Here is a 27,578-nt window from a genome sequence, read left to right as displayed (position 1 = left end):
CATCATCTTAAATTCACGTCTCTTGCATTTTTCTGCACATTTGCTCCTCACTATTCATACCACTAGTTAGTGGCCAAGAGAATTGTCCTAGTAATGTACCCACACCTTGTTCCTGATCCAAACAGATTCTGTTCATCATTTCAGAATTTCTCCATTTTATTTCCCTCTATAGATGCTGCCTGCCCTGCTGACTTCTTCCAGAGTGCTGCTTGGGTATTGCTCCAATTTCAGCACCCGTAGTCTCTCATGTCTGTTTCTCTTAGACACGAGAGACAACCAATTCATGTTTTTTTAAAAAAAACACAAATTTTCATAATTTCAATGATAATTTCTGTACCCATGTCTCGACTAAATGAAACCAGGACAATGGATGAACTATAGGTGTTAAGTCTCCTGCTTGCATACGTTTGTGCTCCAGGGACTGGAAGCACTTTGTCCAGCACCTTTTTTTCTAGTCACATTAACTTTTACTGCACCGTTTCTGTGCAGAATGGTATTACTAACATTTAAATCCCTATCTTTATTTCCCATATCTTCAAAACCTGCCTGCATCCCCTTTTCTATTTATGTCTTTATACCACTACCTCTATAATTTTGATGCAGTTCAGTGATCAACATTAACAAACGGAAATCACATCTGGAACCACAGAAAACTTGTGCTAACTACAGAATCCATTAAAGTTGCTCTAATTGAGCCATCCAAGGTACAATGCTCTTGTCAAAGCTGTACTTTTCAAGGAAACAATACTCCCAGTCTTGAAACCCTCGGTGGTTTCCTGAACCCCCGGCTGTCTTTTATTCTGTCTGGCAGAACAGGACTGCACCAATTCGCTTGAGAAGCAGGCTGATCACTTCCTGTACACGCCGTCTTATAGGTAGCAGCTGCCTGCCACTTAGAACTTCACTTCCTTCAGCTGATGATACTTCCTGCGAATGCTTATTAGGCGACCCCTCCCCCAACACATTGGACAGACATAGTCCACACATCTGAGATGCTGTACCAATTCTATTTATTAGATCAACTCAACTAACAAGGAATAAACTTAAAATGCCATGACTATTACTTACTTTCATTTAACTTGAACAAACCCTAATTCCCTGACTCACTGTTTAAGGCAAATGCTAAATGAAACTTGCTAGCTCCCTCCATTCTTCAGAACTTGAACGACCACGGCTTAGTCTTATAAAATCTTCATGAGATTCTGACAGAACACACTGCTCAGTTCTTAGCAATGTTTAGTTCTTTGATCTCCGATTAAATAGGCAAGGCTTCAGCCTTTAGAGCTTAGAGAATGGTGGGCAACATTGAAATGTACAGGATTCTCAAAAGACTTGAGAGTAGCTACATGAGTTTTCTCCTGCCTGAGTTTAGAACTGAAATGGAGCCATTTTCTCCCCAAACCAAGGTGAATCTTGAGCATCCTCTACACAAGAGGGCAGTGGGGGAAAAAAAAGTTAGGGTTAATTCAAAGCTGAAATCTCTAGATTTCTCTCCAAAAATCTAGCAATATGGGGCCAGGACCCTGGCAGCAAATGTCTTGAGAAAGAAAATCACTTGATCTTGTTAAATGGTGGGGTAGAGTCAAGAGCCAACAATCTCCTACAGCCTTTTTAAAATGTTCATCTCATCTACTGGCTTCAAAGATAAGCCAAACAGTTTTACCGCAATGATACTGGGACTGAACTAGGTGACAACGTACAGAATGAATGCTTTATCAGATTTACAAGGATTAAAAAGGTTTGACAATACAGTTGAGGGAAACCAACATGATCTGGAGTTTTTAAATTAGTTGAGATAACTACATGCAATAAGGTCTGGCAGGATGCAAACTCAACAGCTGGTTTTGTAAGGATTGGCTGCAAAGCCTTCTTGGCAGTGGAGCTGAGAACAGGGTTGGAAAGTCATGGACAGAAACAAATTGATATTTCTGTTATTCAAGTTAATGTCTGGAGACACTTCACTCAAGGGGTATGTAAATCTGAAACTCCTCTCCCAAAATATCAACTCTTGCATGTTTTGGGATCAAACACAAGGTTGATATATTTTTGTTAGATAAATGCAATACTTTAGACTCAAGGGAGACAAATAGAATTAGCATCCATACCAATAAATATTTCAAATGTTAACAAATCTGATGAATAGTTTCTTGCTGGGATACTGGAAAAATCTGGGTCAAATTATTTCAGGGCAGGGCAGCAGTGTCCTGCAAAGCCACTTACCATTACTACACAAATTATTTGGCATCTTCAGCTCCACAGCTGGGCTACAAACTGTCAGGCTTCAAATCTGCAACAGCACAGTGCCACAAGAGAAATCTATCGAACTTTCAAGTGCTGCATGCAGCAAATAAAAACACTTTAGGGACCTCTAGTTTCTAATATGTTCGTGACTTGGAATCTGTGACTTAATACAACTATATCTACAAATTCTTGAAATAATGCCATGCCTCAGGGTATGAGGCTTCAATTTAAGAAGCTATTTTTCACAAAACCATATTTTGTATATCAAAATATGCACAATGCACTTTGCAAAGACTTTGATTTACAAAAAATTGCTTCTATCTATGTTATTCAGGAGCATATGCCACTTGTAAATTGAGAAAAGCTGCAGTTAAATGTACAAATCTCACCTGCTAACTGCAACTTGAGCATGGCATTACAGACTACTCACAGCTCATTCTGCCATTTAACTTTTATTTCAGACTCATTATAAAAAAAAAAGTCCACACTGAATAATAAAACCCACCAAGTTTACTTTACAGAACATCAGTACATGAATTAATTGGATTCAAATGTTAAAACACTTATCATAGGAACTCATCCTATTCATTTAGCTGCAGGTACATACAATATTGTCAGGGTTTTCTCAAATATTTCAAATGTTTAGAATTAATAAAAAAAACACACTTAAAAATTTCCAAGGGCTTTTGGAAAGGGCAAGGAAGGAGTGTGATTATGTATTTTAATTTACAATGCAATAAAATTACTGATGGTCCCTGGTAAATGTTCTTGACAAACTGTAAGGTAATTAAAAAAGTTATTTTCTGTCTATTGAACAAGATTTTATGCAACACGATACAGTCATGGGCACAAATTAACGTGTGCCTACAGTTACTGCAAGCTCAGTTATGCCAAACTCTGCATTCCACAGGACCGAGATTAAAAATAAACACTGTAGTCTATTAAGAATTAATGATAATAAAGTGCAGCCCTGGAAACAGTAATACTGCTGCAAATATGCTTTCTTTTCCACAGTCCAGTTTCTTGTAAACTATACACATTGATCATTTTATGAAACAAGATTCAAAATCCACAGGGAATAGTTTTTTCTGTTAATTAGTATCCATACTGCAAGCCAACCCCCAGTTTTGCAGACTTACTGTTACAGTGTTGTGAACAAGTTCACAATAAGAAAGCATTTAATACCAATGCAAATCGTTTCTTTTAGAAACCTCACTCTTGCCATGCGGAAAGTGAACTTCCTACGGGCTTCCGCGATGTATTTATAATTTAGCATAGCTACAGTTAAGAAAATAGCAAAAACTTTTTTTTATACATCAGAGCATATACTCCACTGTACCGCTGCGTCAAGAAGCATATTTGATAATAGTCATTACAGGCTGGAGAAGGTTGTTCTTGGAGACAGGCATGTGTGTACACATTCTTGTAGCAATTGCCAGTAAATGGTCAGTGACATGTCAAAAGTCAAGGCTTATAAGACAATTGCAACATTTGATGCATCTCTGATAATGCCCAGTGGTTTTCCTTATAATAAAGCTTTAATATCAAAATCATGAGATTGATGTCTTTAGACGAAGAAATTGCAGGAAACTTGTCAACAACATGCTCACAGGTGTTAAAGAACAGGCTACAGATTCTCTACTATTACCACACAATGACTGCAGCCATGGTATGAAAGAAACATTCAACAATAGTGCTCTGGCAGTCAGGGCATACAGACCTCAGCACTGTAAGAAGCAGCCACTTGAATCTGATTCAGTTTTTTACAGTGTACCAAAACAGCCTGAGAGACAAAGTTTGTGTCTGGTATCAAGTGACTAAGAGCAGCACAAAGTCCAGAGAGGCTGCCAATAAAGAACATACATAAGAGAGAGAGAGCCTCTGGTGGTGTGGCTCAATACACAGGGGAAAAAGATGATTGTGGTCACACAGTGCAACTTAGGAAGGTACTGCCTCTCAAGTGGAGTTTCAAAGATGGACCAGCAAAGACAGTGAGTTTGGCAATATCAGAGAGAGCCTGTGTCCAGTCAGCACTCCCACCACGCCATACAATGTCTGTGCTTGTCTTACTGGTTTCCAAATTACGGGGATGCTCGTCCTTCCAGCTACACCCTCTAAAATCCAGTCACATATAGTCTGAGTGCTTTGCCTCCATTCTTTCATCACTCTGCCTCTCAAGACACAGACTCCTTGCTGGCACTGGGGCTCATGAGGATCGAAGTGGCCCTTTTCCCTCTGCATGCCCTGAACAGCTCATTTGGTCAGAACATCACCACCAAGCTGCTCAACAATCTCACACAAAGTACTTTCAATGACAGGAGAGTGATGGGTCAACAATAAACAGTAGGATCCATGGCTGATGTCTCCATCTTGACACAAAGGCATGAAGTTCCAGTGCAGCACTCCTGCATCTAGCAGTCAGCAACTAACTCTAGCCCCAACACTAGGCTGGCTGATACAAGCAATCACAAGGAAATTTCACTAGACAAACACTGAGATAGAAATCATCTAAGTAGCTTTTACTTCAGGGCACTTAGCCGAAAAAAAGAGCATTCAGAGTTCAACCTGTCCAGGGCCACTGCTTTTAATATTCAAGTTAACCTGGTTATGGCAATGTGCGTAGCAAATTGAAAAAGGAAACTGAGATCCAGAAGGATTTGTATTGAGAGATCAGAATAGAGGAAGGGAAAAGGAGGCTAGGAAAGGTTAGAGAGTTGGTAATGGGAACACAAGCACAAATAAAGTTGCAAGGAGTTTGCCAGAACCAAAGGCGAATTTGGCATAGATACTGTAGGGATGGTTCCATTCACAGACAGCAGCTTCTACAGCAGGCAGTCGAGATTAAACAAGTTCACACAGCATATTCCTGTATCTCCAATTCTTCCATTTCCATTTTCTGTCACAGTGGCCAAACATGAGCTATGGGGGGGGGGGGGTAGAGGGAGGAGTGGAATGAAAGGGTGGGCTCGGGATAGCACACGTGTATCTGCCCAACCCATTCAGGGAAGACCAACGGGTGATCTGCAAACAGCAAGCTCTCAGCAGCAGCAGGTGGAATTAATTTCAGAGGCTGATCAACACTGTGCTTTCACGGAAGCAAAGAAGGTTGCCCTAAGGATGCTGCAGTCTGTCATTTTAGGTCCATCAAAGCAGCGTACACCGGAAGAAACTGCTTTTCTTTGACTGGTTCTTGGCGGTGATTTTAACTTGTCCACTGCCTCCTGGAGGACTGTTTTCATTCTAGAAACAGAAAAGCATTGTTAGATGTTTTTTTTTAAGGCACATGGAGGTAAGCAACATTCATCATACAGTATTCTCATTACACTGCTGCTGTATCGTCAAGTTCTATATATTCTTAAGATCATGTTCATGACAACTGGTAAAATATCAGTTGTTTAGATTAGAAAGTGACTGTCAACCACATTTGCTCATTCATTTGTTGTGGCACTAAGGAACAACACTGGAAGGAAGTGAAACAAAATTTTGGGAATCTCAAATGTGCAAGTCTATTATTTTCCCCACAGAATTCTATAAAGGTTTTCAAAAGAGCAAAATGAGGAAACAGTAGTCTGGCATCCACTTAGCAAAACCTCAGGCAACTATTTAAATATCAGACAATCCATTCATCTGGAAAGTTTTGCTCCTCAGTAAGCACAGAATCTTTTCAGACTTGATATCTGTGCACCAAGAATTAGAACTAGAATGACAACTGTAGCTTTCAAGTTTAATTATAGGATTTCTGATGAGGCATGATGCCAGCAAAACTTTGCCCAAATAGATTTCTCTAACTTACATGAGGATATTTGGAAATGGCAGCTTTCAGAATTGCCACCTTAACTTAAAACAAGGTCCACTATCTTTGATGATAAAACTGTACATGTTTGTGGACTAACAACCAGAAACTGAAGCTGTTCTTTCAAAACAGACAGTCAGCATCCACTTGCCATGTCACAGCTGTTTCAATTCAAAATGCAAGACAATGGTATCTTTGTAATTATCTTTGAAATGAGATGTCATCTTTTATACAGCAAACCTGGGGCTCAAGTGGTTTCCACTTTCGATACTGATTTGACTTTCTTGGTATGAAGGAATTTTAAAGGGAAGATAGAAGACCCTCAAAAAGATATCAACAATGAGAACCTGAACAATCTGGTGCTCTGCTGTGCTGGCTCACTCTCACCAGAATGTCTACAAATTCTCTTGTCACTCACTGCACAGAAACCAGCAGTGCCCTACTGAAATTCTTGGTGATGTGCCATTAGATACACAAAGGAATCTGGCTCAGCAACCTCTGCAGTGTGGCCCCCCCACCTATTCTATGGAGAGTAATCCAAGGATTCATTCAATCTTCACCCATATTACAACTCAAGCTTTTACAGTTTGTGAAACACGATTGCTTTCCTGGTGAAGACCCAGTAACAGTAAAAAGATGATACCCCACGAGTTTCTTGAGTGCTTTAAAATCTAAAATGCCATGACTGTTTTTTTTGGTGATGCCCGGCACCAGAGTGCGAGGTATGGATCCTCTCATGGACGAGGTATTACAGCAGAGTTAGGAACAGTGGCTAAAGGACACAAGGAACATGTATTGCTAAGCTATAGTGAAATCTTGTCCAATCACAAGCACTACCGGAAGAAGCAATTCTCAGCATCCCTAGCCAATATCTCAATATTAAATTTCCACAAGCACATCTTACAGTCCCAGAAACATTTACATACCATTTTCCGGTTGAGTTTTGACATGATATCCCGTGCAAGTGTAATAAATGCCTGCAATGAAATAAATAGGCCACTGTTACATGTAGCTCTGTTTATTATGCACCCGTGTTTCAGGAAATTGAGTCATGGTGTTAAAAGCTGCACATTTAGCATAACCCCAAAAAAGATACAGCTTCCTGATAGATTCAGTGCTACAAGAAGGTTGTTCACTACCTGCACATAATGATCACCAAATCTTACATGAGTTTCATGTGTGCAGAATCCCCTCCACCAGCAACACTGAAGTGACTTTATGAGCCTTTGGCTACAACATGCAAACAACTTAGAGGAATCACTTTCACGTGCAACATGCGTTTCAAAGTTAAAATCAGGATTCTGAAAGGTGAAGGACATCAAAGATTCCAGCATTTACAATTCTTGAGGAAATAGATGAGGACTATTTTGATTTTAAAATAAGCAAAAAAAAAGTTTCACTGTATTTGTATGAACAGAAGCAATTAATAATGAAGGATGGCAACTCTTCCTCAGTTATCCTGTTCACCCTCATGACACATTCTGATGAAAGATATCTGGCCTTAAGCACTGTGTCAACTTCTGAGCTGCAAAGTGTTGTCAGCATTTTGTTTCTATTTTAAAATTTTCAGCTTTTACCATATTTTGCTTGTGTCATTTCAATTCTGAGAGTTCATCAGACACAGCTAAATTACAAAACTAATGTTTTTAAATTTTGCTTTTATTTTAAGTACAGAACCACAAGCTGGAATGTTGGCACAATTTGCACTATTTCAGTCTGACTGGGTGCTTCTTCCAAAATGAATATTGCTTATTCTATAGAGATGAGCTTTTTACTTGCCAGTTATGAAAACTAAACTCAAACAAGATATTTAAGCTGTAGCAGAAGTCCTCAAAGATGATCTATATGTTTAAAACTTATTCTGGCCTGCATGTAATTTCAGTAATTCATTTATTCTGCACCACTGTTACCATATTTAGAAATGTTAATCGTGCTAATTATATTGCAGTTGATGTATGTAAATAAATTGAAACCACCTTCCTGAAGCAGATAAAACAGTGCTAATAATAAGCCAGGTGGGCAAAAGGCTGAAAATAGCAAAGAAAGAATGTGGCAAAGCAATGCAAGGAAAGGAAACGAGAAAAGATGAGACAGCCGCTTACTGCGCCAACAGCACATTTTAGAAATTCACTCACTGTGGTAGGTGCTACTGGGCAGACTTGTAGTTATTGCTAACCCCAATTGCTAGGCCCAAGAGTTATTACTGTGGGTCTAGTCACAAGGACAAAACCTGATCCAGGAAAGATCTTTATTTATTTAAATACTGAGACACAGCAGCCTTCCAGCCTTTCCTTAAATACATGAATGAGCCATCAAATGATAACTACAATCATTTGTTTGGCAAATTTAAATTGTTAAAAAACACATAATTATGTCTCTTGATCCCCAACTCAATAACCTAACCACTTTGGTAAGAGTGACCATAATATGGTGGAATTCTTCATTAAGATGGAGAGTGACATAGTTAATTCAGAAACAAAGGTTGTGAACTTAAAGAAGGGTAACTTTGAAGGTATGAGACATGAATTAGCTAAGATAGACTGGCAAGTGATACTTAAAGGGTTGATGGTGGATATGCAATGGCAAGCATTTAAAGATCGCATGGATGAACTACAACAATTCTTCATCCCAGTTTGGCAAAAGAATAAATCAAGGAAGGTAGTGCACCCGTGGCTGACAAGAGAAATTAGGGATAGTATCAATTCCAAAGAAGAAACATACAAATTAGCCAGAAAAAGCGGCACACCTGAGGACTGGGAGAAATTCAGAGTTCAGCAGAGGAGGACAAAGGGTTTAATTAGGAAAGGGACAAAAGATTATGAGAGAAAACTGGCAGGGAAAATACAAATGTTTGTAAAAACTGGACTGTAAAAGCTTTTATGGATACGTGAAAAGAAAAAGATTGGTTAAGACAAATGTAGGTCCCTTACAGTCAGAAACAGGTGAATTGACCATGGGGAACAAGGACATGGCAGACCAATTGAATAACTACTTTGGTTCTGTCTTCACTAAGGAGGACATAAATAATCTTCTGGAAATAGTAGGGGACCGAGGGTCTAGTGAGATGGGGGAACTGAGGGAAATACATGTTAGTAGGGAAGTGGTGTTAGATAAATGAAAGGGATTAAAGGCAGATAAATCCCCAGGGGCAGATAAATCCCCAGGGCCAGATGGTCTGCATCCCAGAGTGCTTAAGGAAGTAGCCCAAGAAATAGTGGATGCATTAGTGATAATTTTTCAAAACTCTTTAGATTCTGGACTAGTTCCTGAGGATTGGAGGGTGGCTAATGTAACCCCGCTTTTTAAAAAAAGGAGGGAGAGAGAAACCGGGGAATTATAGACCGGATAGCCTAACATCAGTGGTGGGGAAAATGCTAGAGTCAGTTATCAAAGATGTGATAACAGCACATTTGGAAAGCGGTGAAATCATCGGACAAAGTCAGCATGGACTTGTGAAAGGAAAATCATGTCTGACGAATCTCATAGAATTTTTTGAGGATGTAACTAGTAGAGTGGATAGGGGAGAACCAGTGGATGTGGTATATTTGGGTTTTCAAAAGGCTTTTGACAAGGTCCCACACAGGAGAATTAGTGTGCAAACTTAAAGCACACGGTATTGGGGGTATGATATTGATGCGGATAGAGAATTGGTTGGCAGACAGGAAGCAAAGAGTGGGAATAAATGGGACCTTTTCAGAATGGCAGGCAGTGACTAGTGGGGTACCGCAAGGCTCAGTGCTGGGACTCCAGTTGTTTACAATATATATTAATGACTTAGATGAGGGAATTAAATGCAGCATCTCCAAGTCTGCGGATGACACGAAGCTGGGCGGCAGTGTTAGCTGTGAGGAGGATGCTAAGAGGATGCAGGGTGACTTGGCTAGGTTAGGTGAGTGGGCAAATTCATGGCAGATGCAATTTAATGTGAATAAATGTGAGGTTATCCACTTTGGTGGCAAAAACAGGAAAACAGATTATTATCTGAATGGTGGCCGATTAGGAAAAGGGGACGTGCAACGAGACCTGGGTGTCATTATACATCAGTCATTGAAAGTGGGTATGCAGGTACAGCAGGCGGTGAAAAAGGCAAATAGTATGCTGGCATTCATAGCAAGAGGATTCGAGTACAGGAGCAGGGAGGTACTACTGCAGTTGTACAAGGCCTTGGTGAGATCACACCTGGAGTATTGTGTGCAGTTTTGGTCCCCTAATCTGAAGAAAGACATTCTTGCCATAGAGAGAGTACAAAGAAGGTTCACCAGATTGATTCCTGGGATGGCAGGACTTTCATATGATGAAAGACTGGATCGACTAGGCTTATACTCGCTGGAATTTAGAAGATTGGCGGGGGGGATTTTATTGAAACGTATAAAATTCTAAAGGGATTGGACAGGCTAGATGCAGGAAGATTGTTCCCAATGTTGGGGAAGTCCAGAATGAGGGGTCACAGTTTAAGGATAAAGGGGAAGCCTTTTAGGACCGAGATGAGGAAAAACTTCTTCACACAGAGGGGTTGAATCTGTGGAATTCTCTGCCACAGGAAACAGTTGAGGCCAGTTCATTGGCTATATTTAAGAGAGTGTTAGATATGGCCCTTGTGGCTAAAGGGATCAGGAGGTATGGAGAGAAGGCAGGTACAGGTTTCTGAGTTGGATGATCAGCCATGATCATATTGAATGGCGGTGCAGGCTCGAAGGGCCGAATGGCCTACCCCTTCATCTATTTTCTATGTTTCTACATTTAATCTATGCATCAGTACGCAAATATTTTCCCAGGTTCTTACCTCTTCAACGTTTATGCTGGATTTTGCACTGGTTTCCAGGAATTTAATCCCATAATCTATCGCTAACTGTGGAACAGTAACAATAAGCATCGATTAAAAACATAGAGAAACATACCCGAGCGATTAATCTTAAACAGATGAGTTTTTATTGCCTTACCTTCTCCCCTCTCTCCTTTGACACTTGCCTTTTCTCATTCATATCACATTTGTTGCCCAGAATCATCCTTTCCACATCTGAAGACGCATGCTAAAAACAAAAAAGATTTTACTCAATCCAAAAAAAAAACTAATTTCACTACACTAATTTTAAAATTGCCAAGATTCACTTTGGCATCTACATTGCTCAGTTTCCATGTCAGCATACACGTTATATCTGTGTTCCCACAAAAACCCATCAACTGAAGAAATGGCTCACGCTGATAAAAAGCCAGACTGACTACAGAAGGCAACTTTGAATGATTCAGCAAGAGCCTGTAGAATGAGGTCATAACATATCTGACTTCCAATTCCTTTTCCCCTCACTCCTTCATCCCTTCCAGTGAAGGTGGCAGAATCTTACTACGTTTGTCCCTCAACTTCATTAAACATTCAGATTTGAATCAGATAACTTCTCAATAGCAAAATTATACAAGTTATACAAATTCTGAATGATATCTATCAGAGATTGATAGGTATCTGAGTAGCCAGGGCATCAAAGGTTATGGTGAGAAGGTGGGGGAGTAAGACTAAATGGGAGAATGGATCAGCTCATGATAAAATGGCGGAGCAGACTCAATGGGCCGAATGGCCGACTTCTGCTCCTTTGTCTTATGGTCTTAATATCATAACCACAACCTTCTAAATGCCTTTTAAACTAGAATCTCTCCAACTCAGGTCAGGAACATGAGCAAATAAAGAATATGTGAATCTCTGCCTTTCTTTGGTTGCTGTTAAGTAAAAGAAAGGTGAGGCAACGTATAGTGACCAACTGAACTCAAATTCACAAAGCAGACAGAAACACAAGTGCTCAGTTTGTGCAAATTAGCAGTGGAGACTGCAGGATAAATTTCTCTGCTCACTTTAGAAATTTGAAGGCTGGACTTAATTGTTCTGAAGAGAAAATTGCCTCAGGACTATCAACTACAAACTACGTTCCCCAATGCTCAGGTTGGGTACAACTTTTCCCCCCCAGTGTCACTCATCCTTGTAAAACTACAGACACAGAGTGATTATCAGTGGCTCACAGCAAAACAACACACACTATCTGGTTGTCTTTCTTCACCATCATTGCTGGAAGGTATAGAAGTGGAATGCATAGTGAACTGGGGAAGATAATTGACTAAGGAGAAACAGGCAGGCTGGGGTGGAATTGGGTGATAGTTGACAGATAAAATGCAAAATGTTAACTTGGAGAAAACAGTAAAGAAAAGTAATATAAATAAGTGGGCACAATTAGAACAATGAGGTTCGGGGGGGACATATACATAGTCTGCTGGTAGGATCAGCAAGTGTTTGAAAAGTAAGGGGATCTTCAGTTTTAAAAACAATCAAGGGCCAACTTCATTCACCATACATATTTGCATATATCAGGAACTTGCTGTATGATTTGGTCAAGGTGCAACATGCAAAACAGCAAATTCAACAATTATAAAGACATATATTTAAAAAAGTTCAAGGATAAAGTTTGTATACGGAATACAATGTGAATAAATACCCACATGTATTTACAATGCAAACAGCATTATAAAAAGTGCACAGAAAGAAAGTCTTCCCATCAGCAGCAAAATAAATTAAGAAAAAGATACGAATTAAAAAATGACTGCTTAGGTCTGTAGTGCATTGTTAGAGCAGTATTGAAGGCAGAATCAATTGCAGCATTCAATAGTGAACTAGAAATGCATATAAAAAGAAAGGATTTGCTGAGCTGTTGTGAGAAAGGTGGGGGAGTGGGACAAGTTTGATTGCTCTTACATTAAACTATCCCGTGACTCCGAAAAGAATAAAATGTATTTAAAAGCGACAAAATGATTTGCAAAACAGTAACTTTGGTGATATTCCTTGTATACCACATGTTGGCAAGAATTTAGCCTGTAGAATAAATGGTCTGCGTGGCTAAATGGTCTCCAAGTTTCTGAAAGTGTAACAAGGTGAACTTTGTTATACATTCAAATGTCTAACTCTACATTCATGTAATGGGTAAATACAAATCGTAAGTGCTTTCTAAAAGTTACCTGCCATGGAAATCTATATTAAAAAACAAAGCAAGTGAGACTACAAAAATCACAACGCCATGACAAGCGTTAGGTTTATTCTGTGCTCTGTAATAAGCCTGCATCAAACTAGATGCCAAAGCATGACATTTCAGCTGCTGTTAGCACATTTCCGAGTTGTTAGGTGCTAGACTTTATCTTGCTCTTTCACAATCAAAAAAACATACAAATAATTAATCAGGGAGAAAATTATTTTGGCTTTCATTTAAAAAGGAGGTATAAAGGTTATAAGAGGTGTAATATACCTGGTCAGGATCATCTGAACCACTAACTGAAATCATCATAATTGATAAACAGCCCAAGCAGTTCATGGTAGTTCTTTGTAAAGCAGCAAGGATGGTTCTGTTTACAATATTCTTTTCTCATAGACCTGCAAATTAGTTTTCCTTATGTCTACCTGATATCCACTTAGGCTATGTAGGGTTATAAATTCATTAGAGAACCAGCTGATAGTAAAAGAGGGCAAGTGAAAATTAAAGTGAGAGAGCAAAGACAGTGTATGAGAAAACATAAGCTGCCAACATAAATAGGAATCCAGGAGTGCTGTATAAATGGTAAAGTAGTGCACAGAAGATCAAGAATCACAAAGAACAAAACTGGGAACTTAGATGCCGGAGGAGGAAATTAGTATGAAATGAGTCATTTGCATCTGTCTTCACTGGGGAAGAGGGTGTTCATGAATAAAGAATGAAGGAGACAGTTGGGACACTAGAAATATTAAAAATTGGTAAGGCAATGGGGTGGGGAAGATATATTGATCTTGGTGTCCTTAAATCATACCATATGGCACTATACTACGATTTTGAGGGAAGTATGGGAGAATATTGAGGACACAGTGTTAGATTACGAGGATGGCACCAGAGGAGCTTTTTCCAATAGAGGATCAAGACAGAGGCTCAGCAGCTGCCGACCACTGATTAATCCAATGGTGAGAGTGTTTTCAAAATCATAGATCTCAGAATTGATTGATTAAGGTAATACAACACTTAAGGGTAAATGGTGCTCAGATGATTTGATGGAATTGTTTAACGAATTAATGGAGTTGATGAAGGTAATGCAATTCTGTTTCAGACTTCCAGCATCTGCAATCTGAGATTTATTTATTTTTTTAAAAAAACAGGATTGTGCAGTGCATGAAGAGTTTTGGAAGGCTTTCGAAAAAGAGTTGTGTAAGTGTAGCAGTTACCGCAATGCCATTCCAGCTTGGGGTGTTCTGGAGTTTGGAGATTAATTCTGACGCTATTCCATAAGGAATCTCTGTACGTCCTCCTCAGGTGCTCCGGTTTCTTCCCACAGTCCAAAGACATGCTGGGCAGGTGAAATGGTCATTGTAAACTATCCCTTGATTAGGTTAGGGTCAATCAGGGTTGTTGGGGTGGCGTGGCTCAAAGGACCAGAAAGGCCTTCTCCACACTGTATCACTAATAACTAAAAATCTAGAGACAGTGAAATCAAGCATAGAAGCAGAATTCTAAGCAGGAGTACTGAAGACCTATGCTGATCAACTGACTGGAGTGTTCACTGATATCTTTACCCTCTCACTTTGCCAGTCTGAAGCATCCACCTGCTCCAAACAGACTTCAATTACTCCAGTGCCTAAGAAGACCACGGCAACCTGCCTCAATGACTACCGTCCAGTAGCACTTGCATCCACTGTGATGAAGTGCTTTGAGAGATTGGTCATGAAACATAACTCCTGCTGAGGAGCGACTTGGATCTGCTCCAATTTGCCTACCGTGACAACAGGTCAACAACAGCTCTTCGCCTGGGACATCTGGACAGTGAAGCTACATACATTGGGATGCTCTTTATTAACTACAGCTTGGCATTCAGTAGTATCATCATCTCAAAACTAATAAGCTCGAAGACCTAGGCCTCAATGCCGCCTTGTGCAACTGGATCCTCAATCTCCTCACTTGCAGACCTCAGTCAGTTTGGATGGGCAACAACATCTTGTCCACAATCACCAACAGCACAGGTGCCTGCTCCAGTCACTTTATACTTATGGCTGAGGCTGAGCACAGTTCTAATGCCATATTTAAGTTTGCTGACGACACCACTGTCATTGGCCAAATCAAAGGTAGTGTTGAATTGAGCATATAGCAGACAGACTGAAAATCTGGATGAGTGCTGCCATAACAACCCTTCATTCAATGTCAGCAAGATCAAGGAGCTGACTGACTTCAGGAAGAGGAAATCGGAGATCCATGAGCCAGTCCTCATTAAGGAATAGAACATAGAACATAGAATAGTACAGCACAGTACAGGCCCTTCGGCCCACAATGTTGTGCCGACCCTCAAACCCTGCCTCCCATATAAGCCCCCACCTTAAATTCCTCCATATACCTGTCTAGTAGTCTCTTAAACTTCACTAGTGTATCTGCCTCCACCACTGACTCAGGCAGTGCATTCCACGCACCAACCACTCTCTGAGTAAAAAACCTTCCTCTAATATCCCCCTTGAACTTCCCACCCCTTGCCTTAAAGCCATGTCCTCTTGTATTGAGCAGTGCCGCCCTGGGGAAGAGGCACTGGCTATCCACTCAATCTATTCCTCTTATTATCTTGTACACCTCTATCATTTCTCCTCTCATCCTCCTCCTCTCCAAAGAGTAAAGCCCTAGCTCCCTTAATCTCTGATCATAATGCATACTCTCTGAACCAGGCAGCATCCTGGTAAATCTCCTCTGTACCTTTTCCAATGCTTCCACATCCTTCCTATAGTGAGGTGACCAGAACTGGACACAGTACTCCAAGTGTGGCCTAACCAGAGTTTTGTAGACCTGCATCATTACATCGCGACTCTTAAACTCTATCCCTCGACTTATGAAAGCTAACACCCCATAAGCTTTCTTAACTACCCAATCCACCTGTGAGGCAACTTACAGGGATCTGTGGACATGTATCCCGAGATCCCTCTGCTCCTCCACACTACCAAGTATCCTGCCATTTACTTTGTACCCTGCCTTGGAGTCTGTCCTTCCAAAGTGTACCACTTCACACTTCTCCGGGTTGAACTCCATCTGCCACTTCTCAGTCCACTTCTGCATCCTATCAATGTCTCTCTGCAATCTTTGACAATCCTCTACACTATCTACAACAGTATCTTTGTGTCGTCTGCAAACTTGCCAACCCACCCTTCTACCCCCACATCCAGGTCGTTAATAAAAATCACGAAAAGTAGAGGTCGCAGAACAGATCCTTGTGGGACACCACTAGTCACAATTCTCCAATCTGAATGTACTTCCTCTACCACCACCCTCTGCCTTCTGCAGGCAAGCCAATTCTGAATCCACCTGGCCAAACTTCCCTGGATCCCATGCCTTCTAACTTTCTGAGAGAGGGTTAGCAACTTTTAATTCCTTGCTGTTATGATTTTAAGAGGATCTGTCCTGGGTCTAGAATGCAAGTTCCATTACAAAGAAAGCACTACAGTGACTCCACTCTCTTAGACGTTTGTGAAGATTTGACACGTCAGCTAAAACGTTGACAAACTGCTACAGATGTGTGGTGGAGAGTACATTGACTGGTTACATCATGGCCTCGTATGGAAACACCAACACCAAAGCCTACAAAAAGTAGTAGTTAAGCTTAGTCCAGCACAGTTACTGCCCCTCAACCATCAGGCTCTTGAACCAGAAGGGGTAACTTCACTCATACCAAGACAGGACTGTTCCCATAACCTGTGAACTCATTTTCAAGAATGCTTCATCTCATGCTCTCAATATTTATTGCTTTATTTATTATTACTTTTCTTCTTTTTTACTTGCAGTTTTTTTTGATTGTTTGTCTTGTGTGTGGTTTTAGATTGATTCTATTGTCTCTCTTTGGATTTACGGTGAATGCCCACAAGAAAATGAATTTCAAGTTGTATATGGTGGCATACATGTACTTTGAAGTGAAGTGTCCAAGAGACTAAAGTGAGTCATTAAACTGAGGTGATGTGGAAGGAAAAGAAAGATCAAGTCTCTACAAATCCCCCCCATCCTACAGTGAAGATCTAAAACCAAAACTGTGACTGTCCATTTCCCTTTACAGATGCTGCCTGAACCACTGACTTCCCCTAGCATTGTGCTTGTTGCTCCAGATTCCAGCATCTGTAGACTTGCATTTCCTGTTAACTGTTCATAACTCAGTTTGCAAGTTGGAAATTATATTGTGAACAGGGCTCTCACCTTGGTAGAAAATGCCTGCAGCTGCAGGCAAATCCATCCCTCCACTTTCCCAAATGCTTGTCTGTATATATGGGCTGTACACAAGTCTGGCACTTGTAAGCAGGGGAGGACTTGTATAGAAATACTAAACCAGCAACTAAGCAACTTTAAGACGTGGCATCCAGTTAGCACAGCACACTTTATGGAGACAATCAAATCCAAATGAAATTACTATTTGGAAATAATACATTTGGGGAATTCATTATCAGATCTCCAAAATTAGATCCACAGAGTTATGACAGAATAATATTGGATTTTGCCAACCTCAATTCTTCTGGAATGCAAGATGCACATATGCTTTAGTACTTTCATCACAATACTTGAGATCATAGTACACAACCTCTTACCCATCAGCCTAATATCAAGGTAAATAGGCAAGATTTATTGGAAGTTGTATCCACACAAACAGCCCAACTTTTATAACTTTACATTAGCTTTTGTATTTTTAAGATCACAATTTTGTTTTCTTCCTACAAACTAGTCTAGAAACTGAGTTAAGCTTTAATGTTCTGCCTTTCATGACATAAGTCAACTGGTTACTGCTGACAGATCAAAGCTTTGAACAAATTGTTACTTACCTCTTCAATATTCCTTATCCAGTTCTTTATGTTATCAAAAGACTTCTCATTTGTTATGTCATATACCAACATTATTCCCTAGAAATATGGTCAAAAATAAAATTTATAGCATGCACATTTCTCCACTTTTGCTTTCATCAATCTACAGCACATCAGCAACATGCCAATGAACATGATGTTAATTGAGTGAAATTCTTGGTCAATATAGAAAAAAAATTAAAGGACATTCTAGAGATGACGAGACGTAGATCCTCAGGAGGCAACAGATATGTTATATACAAACATTATCCTGCTTTATTTTGATGGATACACTGTGTAGATTAGGGAGGAAACTTAGTAAATTTTGTTTAGAAATATTCCCCAGAGGGCAAAAGTTATTTCACAAATAAAAGTTTCAGAATATATAGAACAGCAAAATAGAAAAGACTGAATTTTTCTCGTGAAAACCTGACAGACAACCCATTTCACAGTTTATTCAATGACTAGCTGCCATAAAGGCATAAAAAATACAGAACTCTACTTACACAGGCCTGCAATAAATAGACAGTGTATCACCAATTGTCCAGGCAGGAAGTATAGGCATATGCCTGCACTTGATAGTATGCTGCATGCATAGCTCATTGGTTAGACCCGAGCCTGCACTTACTAGTGCTAAACAGTTTATTGGATAGACAACCAGAGCTGATGCTTCCACCCTCGCTACTGATAATAATAAATAACAAGTAATATAATCATGAAGTGGGCTTGCATATTTCCCTACCAGTCTCGGGGACTAGATTTCATTCTTTCCATTCAATTGGAAACTGATATACTATCTCACCTCAGACTCTTGTCGTTATGTGTGAGGTTCATATGCAGTCCAGCTCCCTGTACCACATAGTTCTACATGAGGGTTTCAGTAGGTTTGCAAACATTACGCTATTCCGATAGACAAACTCAGGGGGTTAATAAAAGTAATTAAGGGGCAGAAAGTGGTTATATTGTTTCCCATTTATCTATTAACTATTAAAATTGTAAACATTCAATTGTAATTGTGTGCAGTGCTAATTTAGAACACAGAACTTAGAAAAGACTATTTACCATAGCTCCTCTGTAGTATGCGGTTGTGATGGTACGGAATCTTTCTTGACCTGCTGTGTCCCTGATCAGAAAGAGAGGATAGTTTAATCAAAATTTTTGAACTTAAGTTGCCTGTGTTCCCATCATTATTTGCAAGAGGTTGCGGTCTGAGCAGGTTGGCTTGCAGTAAGTAACTGATCAGACACCCTGAAGACCCCATACCAGTCTGCAACTTCCTCTTCTCAGAACCCATAGCACTGATGAGTTGATATTGCATTCAACGCTCGTTCCTCTCATCAGCAGTTCCAATTTGGAACAGAATCAGAATTAGGTTTAATATCACTGGCATATGTCATGAAACTGGCTGATATGCAGCAGCACATTGCAATACATAATAGTGAAAACTGAATTATGGTAAAAAAATAAATAAAATTAACTAAGTAGTGCAAGTAAGTAGTCAGGTAGTATTCATCTGTTCAGTGTCCATTCTGAAATCTGGTGGCAGAGGAAGAATTTTGCAGCATTGCTTCTTGAAGATGTCCTTGATGCTGGGTAGGCCCATGATAGAGCAGATTTTACAACTTTTTGCAGCTTAGTTCAATCCTGTGCAGTGCTGCCCCTCAATACCAGACAGTCAGAATGTTAAATCTGTCAAAATTTGTGAGTGTCTTTGGTGGCACACCGAATCTCAAGTTCCTAATGAAATACAGCCGCTGTCGTGCCTTCTTTGTGACTACATTGATATGTTGGCCTTAATATCGATCCTCAGAGATGCTGACACCCACTGAAATTGATCACTCTTTCCACTTCTGACCCCTCTATGAGAACTGGTATGCTTTTCCTTGTCTTACCCTTTCTGAAGCCCACAATCATTACTTTGATCTGACTGACGTTGAGTACAAGGTTGCTGCTGCAACACCACTCAGCTAGCTGATATATCTCACTCCTGTACACCATCTTATCACCATCCGAAATTCTGCCAACAATAGATGTGTCATCAGCAAATTTATAGATGACATTTGAGCTATGCCTAGCCACACATTCATGGATATAGAGAGTAGAGCAGTGGACTAAGCACACATCCCTGAAATGCACAATGTTGATTGTCAGTGAGGTAAAGATGTTATTTCTGAACCGCATAGACTGCAGTCTTCCACTGAGGAAGTAGAGGATCCAGAGGGAGGTACAGAGGCCCAGGTTTTGAAGCTTTTTGATCAGTCCTGTGGAAATGATTGTATTAAGCTCCGGGCTATAGTCAATAAACAGCAGCCTGACATAAGTATTAGTATTATCCAAGTGATCCAAAGCTGCATGAAGAGCCAATGAGACTGTATCCAATGTAGATTTATTGTGCCAATAGGCATATTCCAAAGCACCTGTTTGACTTACTTGAGAAACCAACAATTCGTATGGGCCCATGGGTATACTCAGGAAACCATTTTTAGCTTTATTCTTCTGTCTACTGGTAAATTCATGAAAAACAGCAAAATGGATCTTTTGATCTTTTTGGTAGAAAAAGACCATAAAAGCTCTAAAAATTATAAGACATGAAATTTACAGCTCAACGTATTACTAACCAAACCACTGAGAGGATTCTCTATATATGAGATTAAAACACCTTAAAACCTGGTGAGCATTAGGTTTCAATCTTGTTTTAAATCTGCAGTGTAACATGAAAGAAAAATAAATTTACAGCACAGAGCAAGAAAGAGGAGAGAATGATGGATGTGGTAGACTGCAGGACAGATTAAATGTCAAAAATGATTGATCAGAGGACAATCATGGGAGAAGAGCTTTTATTATGGCTCTAGTTAAAGAGTAAAGCACAGAAATGGGCTCTTTGGCCCGCCAGGTCTCCATACCGACCAAGTAGTTACCTATGCTTATCCGATTTACCAGCAGTTGGACCATAAGTTACACTATGCCTTGGTGACTTAAATGCTCCTCTAAACACTTAAATGCTGTGAGAGCACTTCGATCTACCGCCCCAGGCAGTGCATTCCAAGTTCCACACACCCTTTGGGTAATACGGTTCTTACTCTGATCCCCTCATTATCCTGAACTGAAGGCATGTTTCACCATATCAAAAACATCAATATCCAAATGTGAGCGATCCAGCACAAGTTACAGATCAGTGTGGGTTTACTCTTCACAGTGCTGTCCAGTCCAACAGAAAAATAAAGTAGTATTTGAAATAAAACCATGTTTTTCAGATTTGTAGGAAATATATTTGTGTTAGGTAGCTGTTGGTGTTCCCAGATAATTCAAAGCAATGCATCTTGAGACTGTTCAATAATCCGTTGTGATGCACTTGCTGGAAACATCAATGAGAGGTTCAAATCATGCAAAAAAAAAACAGCAATGTGGTCGTTAAGTGGTTTTAAGTGGTTTTATTCTTTTCTATTCAGTTCTGCTAAAATGTTAGCAATTATTGACTGTAACGTCTTTACTACTCCATCTTAATCACCCACCTTCTCAAAGGAATAGTGAACTACTGTGCAACCTTCATAACATGGCCGTCAGGGAACAATTTTAACACCTACATTAAAAAAGACCTGTATAATAAGGAAAACTAACATGTGCTTGGTTTCCATAATGGGGTCATGATAATATTTGGGTGGGATACCTGAAATCACAAAATAAAGAGGGAAGTTATATTGAGGCTGTGCTATATTGTAAAGATCTGATTACTCACCCTACAGCCTAAACCTATTATTCCTTGACTGATCACTTAACTGTGACATTTCACTTTACTCCTACATCTTAAAAGCATTTCTACAGATTAATATGTGCTAAGTATCTGGGAGAATTTAGTTAAAACGATTCCACAGATCTAATTTATTTTTGTGTTGTACTCTACAGCAAGTTTGTATTGGTACAGTCGCAGAAAATGTTTAAAACATTTTTGAAAAGATATTCACTAGTCAAGGATATATTGCATGTCCAGTTAATTAATCTAGAATTAACTCATATGGTGGTGACATGTTTCAGTTATTAGACTTCTCAGCATTCTACAAAATAATTTCAACCATTTAGCCCAGATCACTAAGATGCAGAATTCATGGTCCTTTGAGCTCAATTATGTAATACTGCTAAAAGTTTCTCTTTCATGGATTAACCACTTTAAATCACCCACAGTTTTGCTTCTCCAGCTTAAAGGTTGCTCTCCCCTCTGATTCTCAAAGATCAGGTGCAGCGTGAAGAAATCTACTTCTAATTTGGTAACCTGACACGACGGTCTTTCCAGCTGTATTGGAGAAGTGAATTTATTTCTCCATAGAAACTGCAAATCAGTCTTGTTTTTGTCCCACTCTACAAGTCTCCTTCTGAGGGCACTAAACCAAAGACTTTATAGAAACGCTAGCTATGATCAATCAGCAAAATTCTAAAATTAGATCATAATCGACACATCTTAAAACCTTTGAAATAATTATGTGATAGGTGTTATAAATGCTTGGTTTTTCCTAAAGGTTTTAAGGTATTACATACAGATAAAGCAAAGATGAGTACATTTGGCATAGCGAAATAGAGACGAAATGAAGTTGCTAAAACTAAATAGATGAAGTCTGAGTTAATGATAGGACCCTTTTCTATGCGAAAACGATTTTGGACCTGGAGAAGCTCTACGAAGAAGTAAGTCGATTACGAACAATGATTGGCTACAAGGTGAAGGAAATCAACTGAGCCCTTAAAAGGGCCAACGGAAAATCCAGGAAACCTAACGAGGAGGATCCCATCGCTGCCACCCGTCTTCTCTGTATTTCCAGTTTCTAGGAGGATCGCTAGGTTCTTGAAGAAATATTGGATTAATACCATCGACAAACCCATAAGGAAGCTCAAATTGCAGTTTATGCAGGTCAAAGGTGACCTGGGACTCAGGATGGCTGGTGTTTACAGGATTCCCTGTGAATGCGGAGCCAGACGGGGCACATGGTGGACACTGGCATCAAGGAGGGTATTCTTGATATAGGCAATTGTGCAGAAGATCAAACCAACACTAAACATATTCCTGATTAAAATTAGTACTTTTACAATCAAATTTGCATTGCTGGTTTGCATTAGATTTTCATTCTTACTGGAACTTAAATTGAGGAATTCCAGTTTGGTTACAATCTCAAGAAGCTATGAAAGACCATTGATCTGAAATGTTAATTTTTTTTCCCAATAATGTTGTTTATTAATGAGCATTTTCTTGTTTGTAACATATATCTAGCCCAAATCCAATATCACATTTAGATCAGTAACTGTTCCATTTTAACCAAACAAAAATTACATTCATTCAATCTTTAATACTTACCATATCTGGAGCTTGATTTTCTTCCCATCTAGTTCCACTGTTCGTATTTTGAAATCAATTCCTGCAAAATGGAAGTGCCAAATGAATTGGAAATGTAAAATAAATATTTATACATTTTTACTCATCTCACGTTGATCAAACAGAATCGCTCCACACTAGATTTTCTTGCAAACTGGTGTGACTTCCTCTGAAACCATGATTCATTTTACTGCACTTAGCCAGTCAGTGTTAGTGAAATCTCAGTGGGTCTACTTAAATAACCAGTAATAATTATTTAGTAATTATATAAATATTCATATTGCAAAGCAATTGATTGAAAAAAATCCTAGTATACTTGAATTTTCTGGTATATTCACTTTCACAATGTGAGCTCTAGATTCAAATTTATTTATGGTCATGTACACCAGCGTTCTTTGCTAACACGAAGCTCGTACAGTAAGTAGTACACATGACAAATACATCGTTTCTTCTACACTGGAGAGGCCAACAGCAGATTGAGGTGACTGCTTTGCACATACCTTCACTCAATCATAATTCTGAGCATTCAGTTGCTTATCACTAATCCTCTATTTCATTTCCATACTCACTTGTTGATAGGTCCTTACATGAGGGGTGATTGATAAGTTTGTGGCCTAAGGTAGGGGTCAATTTTAGAAAACCTAGCACTTTTATTTTTCAACATAGCCCCTCCTATATGTACACACTTAGTCCAGCGGTCGTGGAGCATACGGATCCCTTCTTTGTAGAAGTGATCCACAGCAGGGGTGATAAGTTTGTGGCCTAAGGGAGATGAGTTATTAACTTCAAACTTTCTGCATTATCACTCAAAGAGTTGAATTGCACGTGCATGTAACGAGAGCATCTTGGACCTCCAGGTGGTCCTCAGCAAGGGTGATTGATAGGTTCGTGGCCTAAGGTAGAAGGAGATGAGTTATACAGCTCTCGTTACATGCACGTGCAGTTCAACTCTGAGTGAAAATGCAGGAAGTTGGAAGATAATAGCTCATCTCCAGGTGTAATTACATCTCAAGGTGTAATGCATTGGAAGTAGTTCAGAGAAGATTTAATGGCTTATAAAGAATGGGTTGCCGTTTCAGGAAGACTGTGCAGGATTGGTTTGCATCTGCTGGAGTTTAGAAGAACCAGTGGTGATGCGGTCCTGAGGAGAGCTGACAGGGTGGACGTTTCAGGTTGTGGGAGAATCTGAACAGTTACCACCTCAGAGAGATGAAGCAAAATTCTTTGTCTCAGAGGATCAGTCCTCACGCATGGTGGAAGCAGGGCCTTTGAATTTTGTTAATGTAGTACTCAGATTACCAATAATGGAGCAGATCATCGCAAGTAGATGCAAGTACATTTTGTATCAGCTATAAACATTAAACTGTCCAGCAGACTCAAGGGGCTACGTGACCAACTTCTGCGCCTAATTCATAGGTTCAGAGATCTTTACTCACCTTCCCTTAAGACAAGTGGAGAAGGCAGCACTTTGCTTTCCCCTCACTCCTGTTCTTGTAGTTTAAAGTGTTTCAACTTTTACCCTCAACTATTCTGGTTTAATGGAAAGGTCATGGATAAAAAAAAATCAATTGCTTCTCTTCCCTCAGTTGCTGCCTGACTATTTTCAGCATCTTCTGCTTTTAATGTCATATTTACACTACCATTTATAGTCTCTATTTTTTTATATATATATATAAATAACCCAGCAGTTCTTTACCTTATATCACCATATTCGTGCCCTATTTTCTACAATGCCAGCTGACTAGAACTGGTAATGGTACTTGTGTGGAGAGATTAGAAGGAGAATGATAAAACTGGGTGAGAACAACATGATTTCATTAAGGGAGATATCTGACAAAATTGTTAGAATTGAGTCAGTAACAAGCAGATTTAATTAAGGAGAGTCAGTGGAAATTATCCGAAAGACTTTGACAATTAGCTGCACACAAGGCTGCTAAGAACAATGAGTTCATGCTATCAGAGACAAGATACCAGCATGGATAGAAAATAAGACAACTGACAGAAGGTCAAGTGGGGATAAAGGGGTCCTTTTCAGGATGACTGTAGGTGACTAGCAGAGTTTTGGATGATGTTAGGACCACACACATTGCCACCTTATAATGACCTGGAAGAAGGAACTGATGTTATTATGGCCAAGTCTGCTGAGGATACAAAGACAGATGGAGGGACAAGCAGGTAGCTTTGGGCCCCATATCCAAGTATAGTAGTGCTGGCCTTGCAGAGAACCAGGAGAGCTTCACAAGAATGATCCCAGGAATGAAAGTCTTAATATGAGGAGCATTTCATGACTCTGGGCCTGTACCCGCTGGAGATCAGATGGATGAGGAGTATCTCATTGAAACTTACTAAATACTGAAAGGCCTGAATGCAGTGGATGTGGAGATGTTGTTTCCATTAGTAAGAGTGTTTAGGATCCAAGGGCACAGGCTCAGAATAAAGACAAGTCCCTTTAAAACTGGGTTAAGGAGGTATTTCTTTGGCAAGTGGTGGAGAATCTGTGTATTTTGTCGCACAGAGGGCTATGAAGGCAAAGTCATTGGGTTTTTTTTAAAAAGGCAGAGATTGATAGGTTCTTGATTGGTAAAGGGTTGAAGAGTTTGGAGTTCAGGAGAACAGGTTTGGAATACAATCAGACATGATTGAATAGTGAAGCCTTAATGGCCGAATGGCCTGCTATATCTTCAGGGTTTTGGGTAGAGGACCTTCATCCCTTTAGATGAAGCACTGAAGGTGAAATGTTCTGTTAGTGAAAGAGGAAGGAAAGCTGTACACAGAAGCTGATCAAATCAGTAGCTTTGTAAATTAAACGAGTTCAAATAAAAAAAATCAAAGCCTGAATGTATAGTGTTATTCAATTTAAAGACTACAATTTAATTTGGATTTTCACAGCAACATTTCAGTGAGGTTACCCACATTTAAACTGCTTAAAGTTTATACTATTAATGTTAATATAATTACATGCGATGGATTTCTTATACTACACGCAATCTCATATTGGAATTGCTGGCAAACCATTTCACAGCATTCCCACACCACTGACAACTCAAGCTGATATAAGTCACAAAGGTCGAGCACAATGATTTACAGAAATGACTGCTGCTTTACAAGGGACAAGTTGTAAAAAGCTATTCCTGTAACAAATGCTTACAGATAGCTAGAACAAAGTCTCTAGTAAGCTTGTGACAGTCAGCTGATCTGGAATGAGAAGCTACTCTGTGCTCTCAAGTCTTTCACAACCCAAGAAGATCAGCTACAGCTTGTCACAGAGACTGCCACATCATTTCCTCACGATGAAAGGTCACAGCCCAGGTTTGCACTGTTTCAACAGCAGGTTAATCCACCGTCATGAACAAACACACTTCTGCATGCAAACTCAAATCATTTATTCTTAGAGCTGAGGAAAAGATGACTCCACTGCCTCAAGCTTTATGCTAACAGAAATAAAGTCACGTGATACAATGTCATTCAATGTCTGAATTAAATTTGGAAAGGCAGAATTTCAAAAAAATAAAGAAATCCAAAACTCCAATTTTTCAGGCTTTATGTAGAACATTTCATTTCAAGGTCAATAAACGATCTGGTTTATATTTCAATCCACCTAACAGGTAATCACAGGTTATTGTTAGCAATAGGTTTGCTGAACCAAGGTTGCTGGATAGAGGTCTCTGCTGCAGCATTGTTCATCTGGGTTCTCTTCCTAGCTCCTGTCTAATACTCTTGTAATTTGCCCTCCCCTAGTTTAATACTTTCATAAAAAGTCCATACTTAACCTTAGTCCATGGGTATCCTAAAATTTAAGGAATTATGATCATTGTTTCCTAAAGGTTAATCATCCAGCCAGGCTCATTCCCAAAACAAGGTTCAGTATAGGCTCCTCTTCTAGTCAGACCATCCATATACTGTTCTAAGAATTCCTTGGATGCACAAAACCATTCCACACCATCTAACCCTCTTTTCACTAAAGAACTTACACAATCTACATTGCGGAAGTTGAAGTCACTCAATATGACAACCTTGATGTTTCTGGAGACAACCCGATAAGGCTGCAGTTCAGGATACTGTCTGAGAAGTACACTTTTAACTGTTAAGTCTCCCAAAACAAATTTGATACCACAGGAACATTGATTGCATTTTATGGATCTACTAGGTAGAATTTCAGAGTAATAGTATTTAAGTATCTTTTTGATTTGACAGCCTTCTGCTAGGCAATCCAGTGAAGGATTAAAGCTAATTTTCATTTCTATCCAACATAAATTTTTTAACCAACTTAATGCATTTAAAACTAAAGGGTATTCAAGTCTAACTGAAGTAGGTCCCATCTGTATTTACAGTATACATTATGAAAC

The 27,578-nt window shown here is 39.5% G+C and overlaps 1 protein-coding gene across 1 annotated transcript in view; it reads right to left on the bottom strand.

Moving 5' to 3' along the window:
* Positions 1–2,729: 2,729 nt before the first annotated feature.
* Positions 2,730–27,578, bottom strand: part of LOC140211948 (ras-related protein Rab-8B) — a 66,513-nt gene continuing 41,664 nt past the window's right edge. The window contains exons 2-8 of the mRNA XM_072282219.1: positions 23,215–23,275; positions 18,939–18,999; positions 17,859–17,936; positions 10,975–11,064; positions 10,818–10,883; positions 6,961–7,011; positions 2,730–5,481 (exon numbers count right to left, since the gene is read on the bottom strand). Of these exons, the coding sequence (XP_072138320.1) occupies positions 5,386–5,481; positions 6,961–7,011; positions 10,818–10,883; positions 10,975–11,064; positions 17,859–17,936; positions 18,939–18,999; positions 23,215–23,275 (503 nt within the window). The 3' untranslated portion in view covers positions 2,730–5,385. The remainder of the gene's footprint in view (positions 5,482–6,960; positions 7,012–10,817; positions 10,884–10,974; positions 11,065–17,858; positions 17,937–18,938; positions 19,000–23,214; positions 23,276–27,578) is intronic.

Source organism: Mobula birostris, chromosome 18 (genome assembly GCF_030028105.1).
Source record: "Mobula birostris isolate sMobBir1 chromosome 18, sMobBir1.hap1, whole genome shotgun sequence".
Lineage (NCBI taxonomy): Eukaryota > Metazoa > Chordata > Chondrichthyes > Myliobatiformes > Myliobatidae > Mobula > Mobula birostris.
The sequence above is the reverse complement of the archived record's forward strand: the minus strand, read 5'-3'. Positions and strand labels throughout refer to the sequence as shown.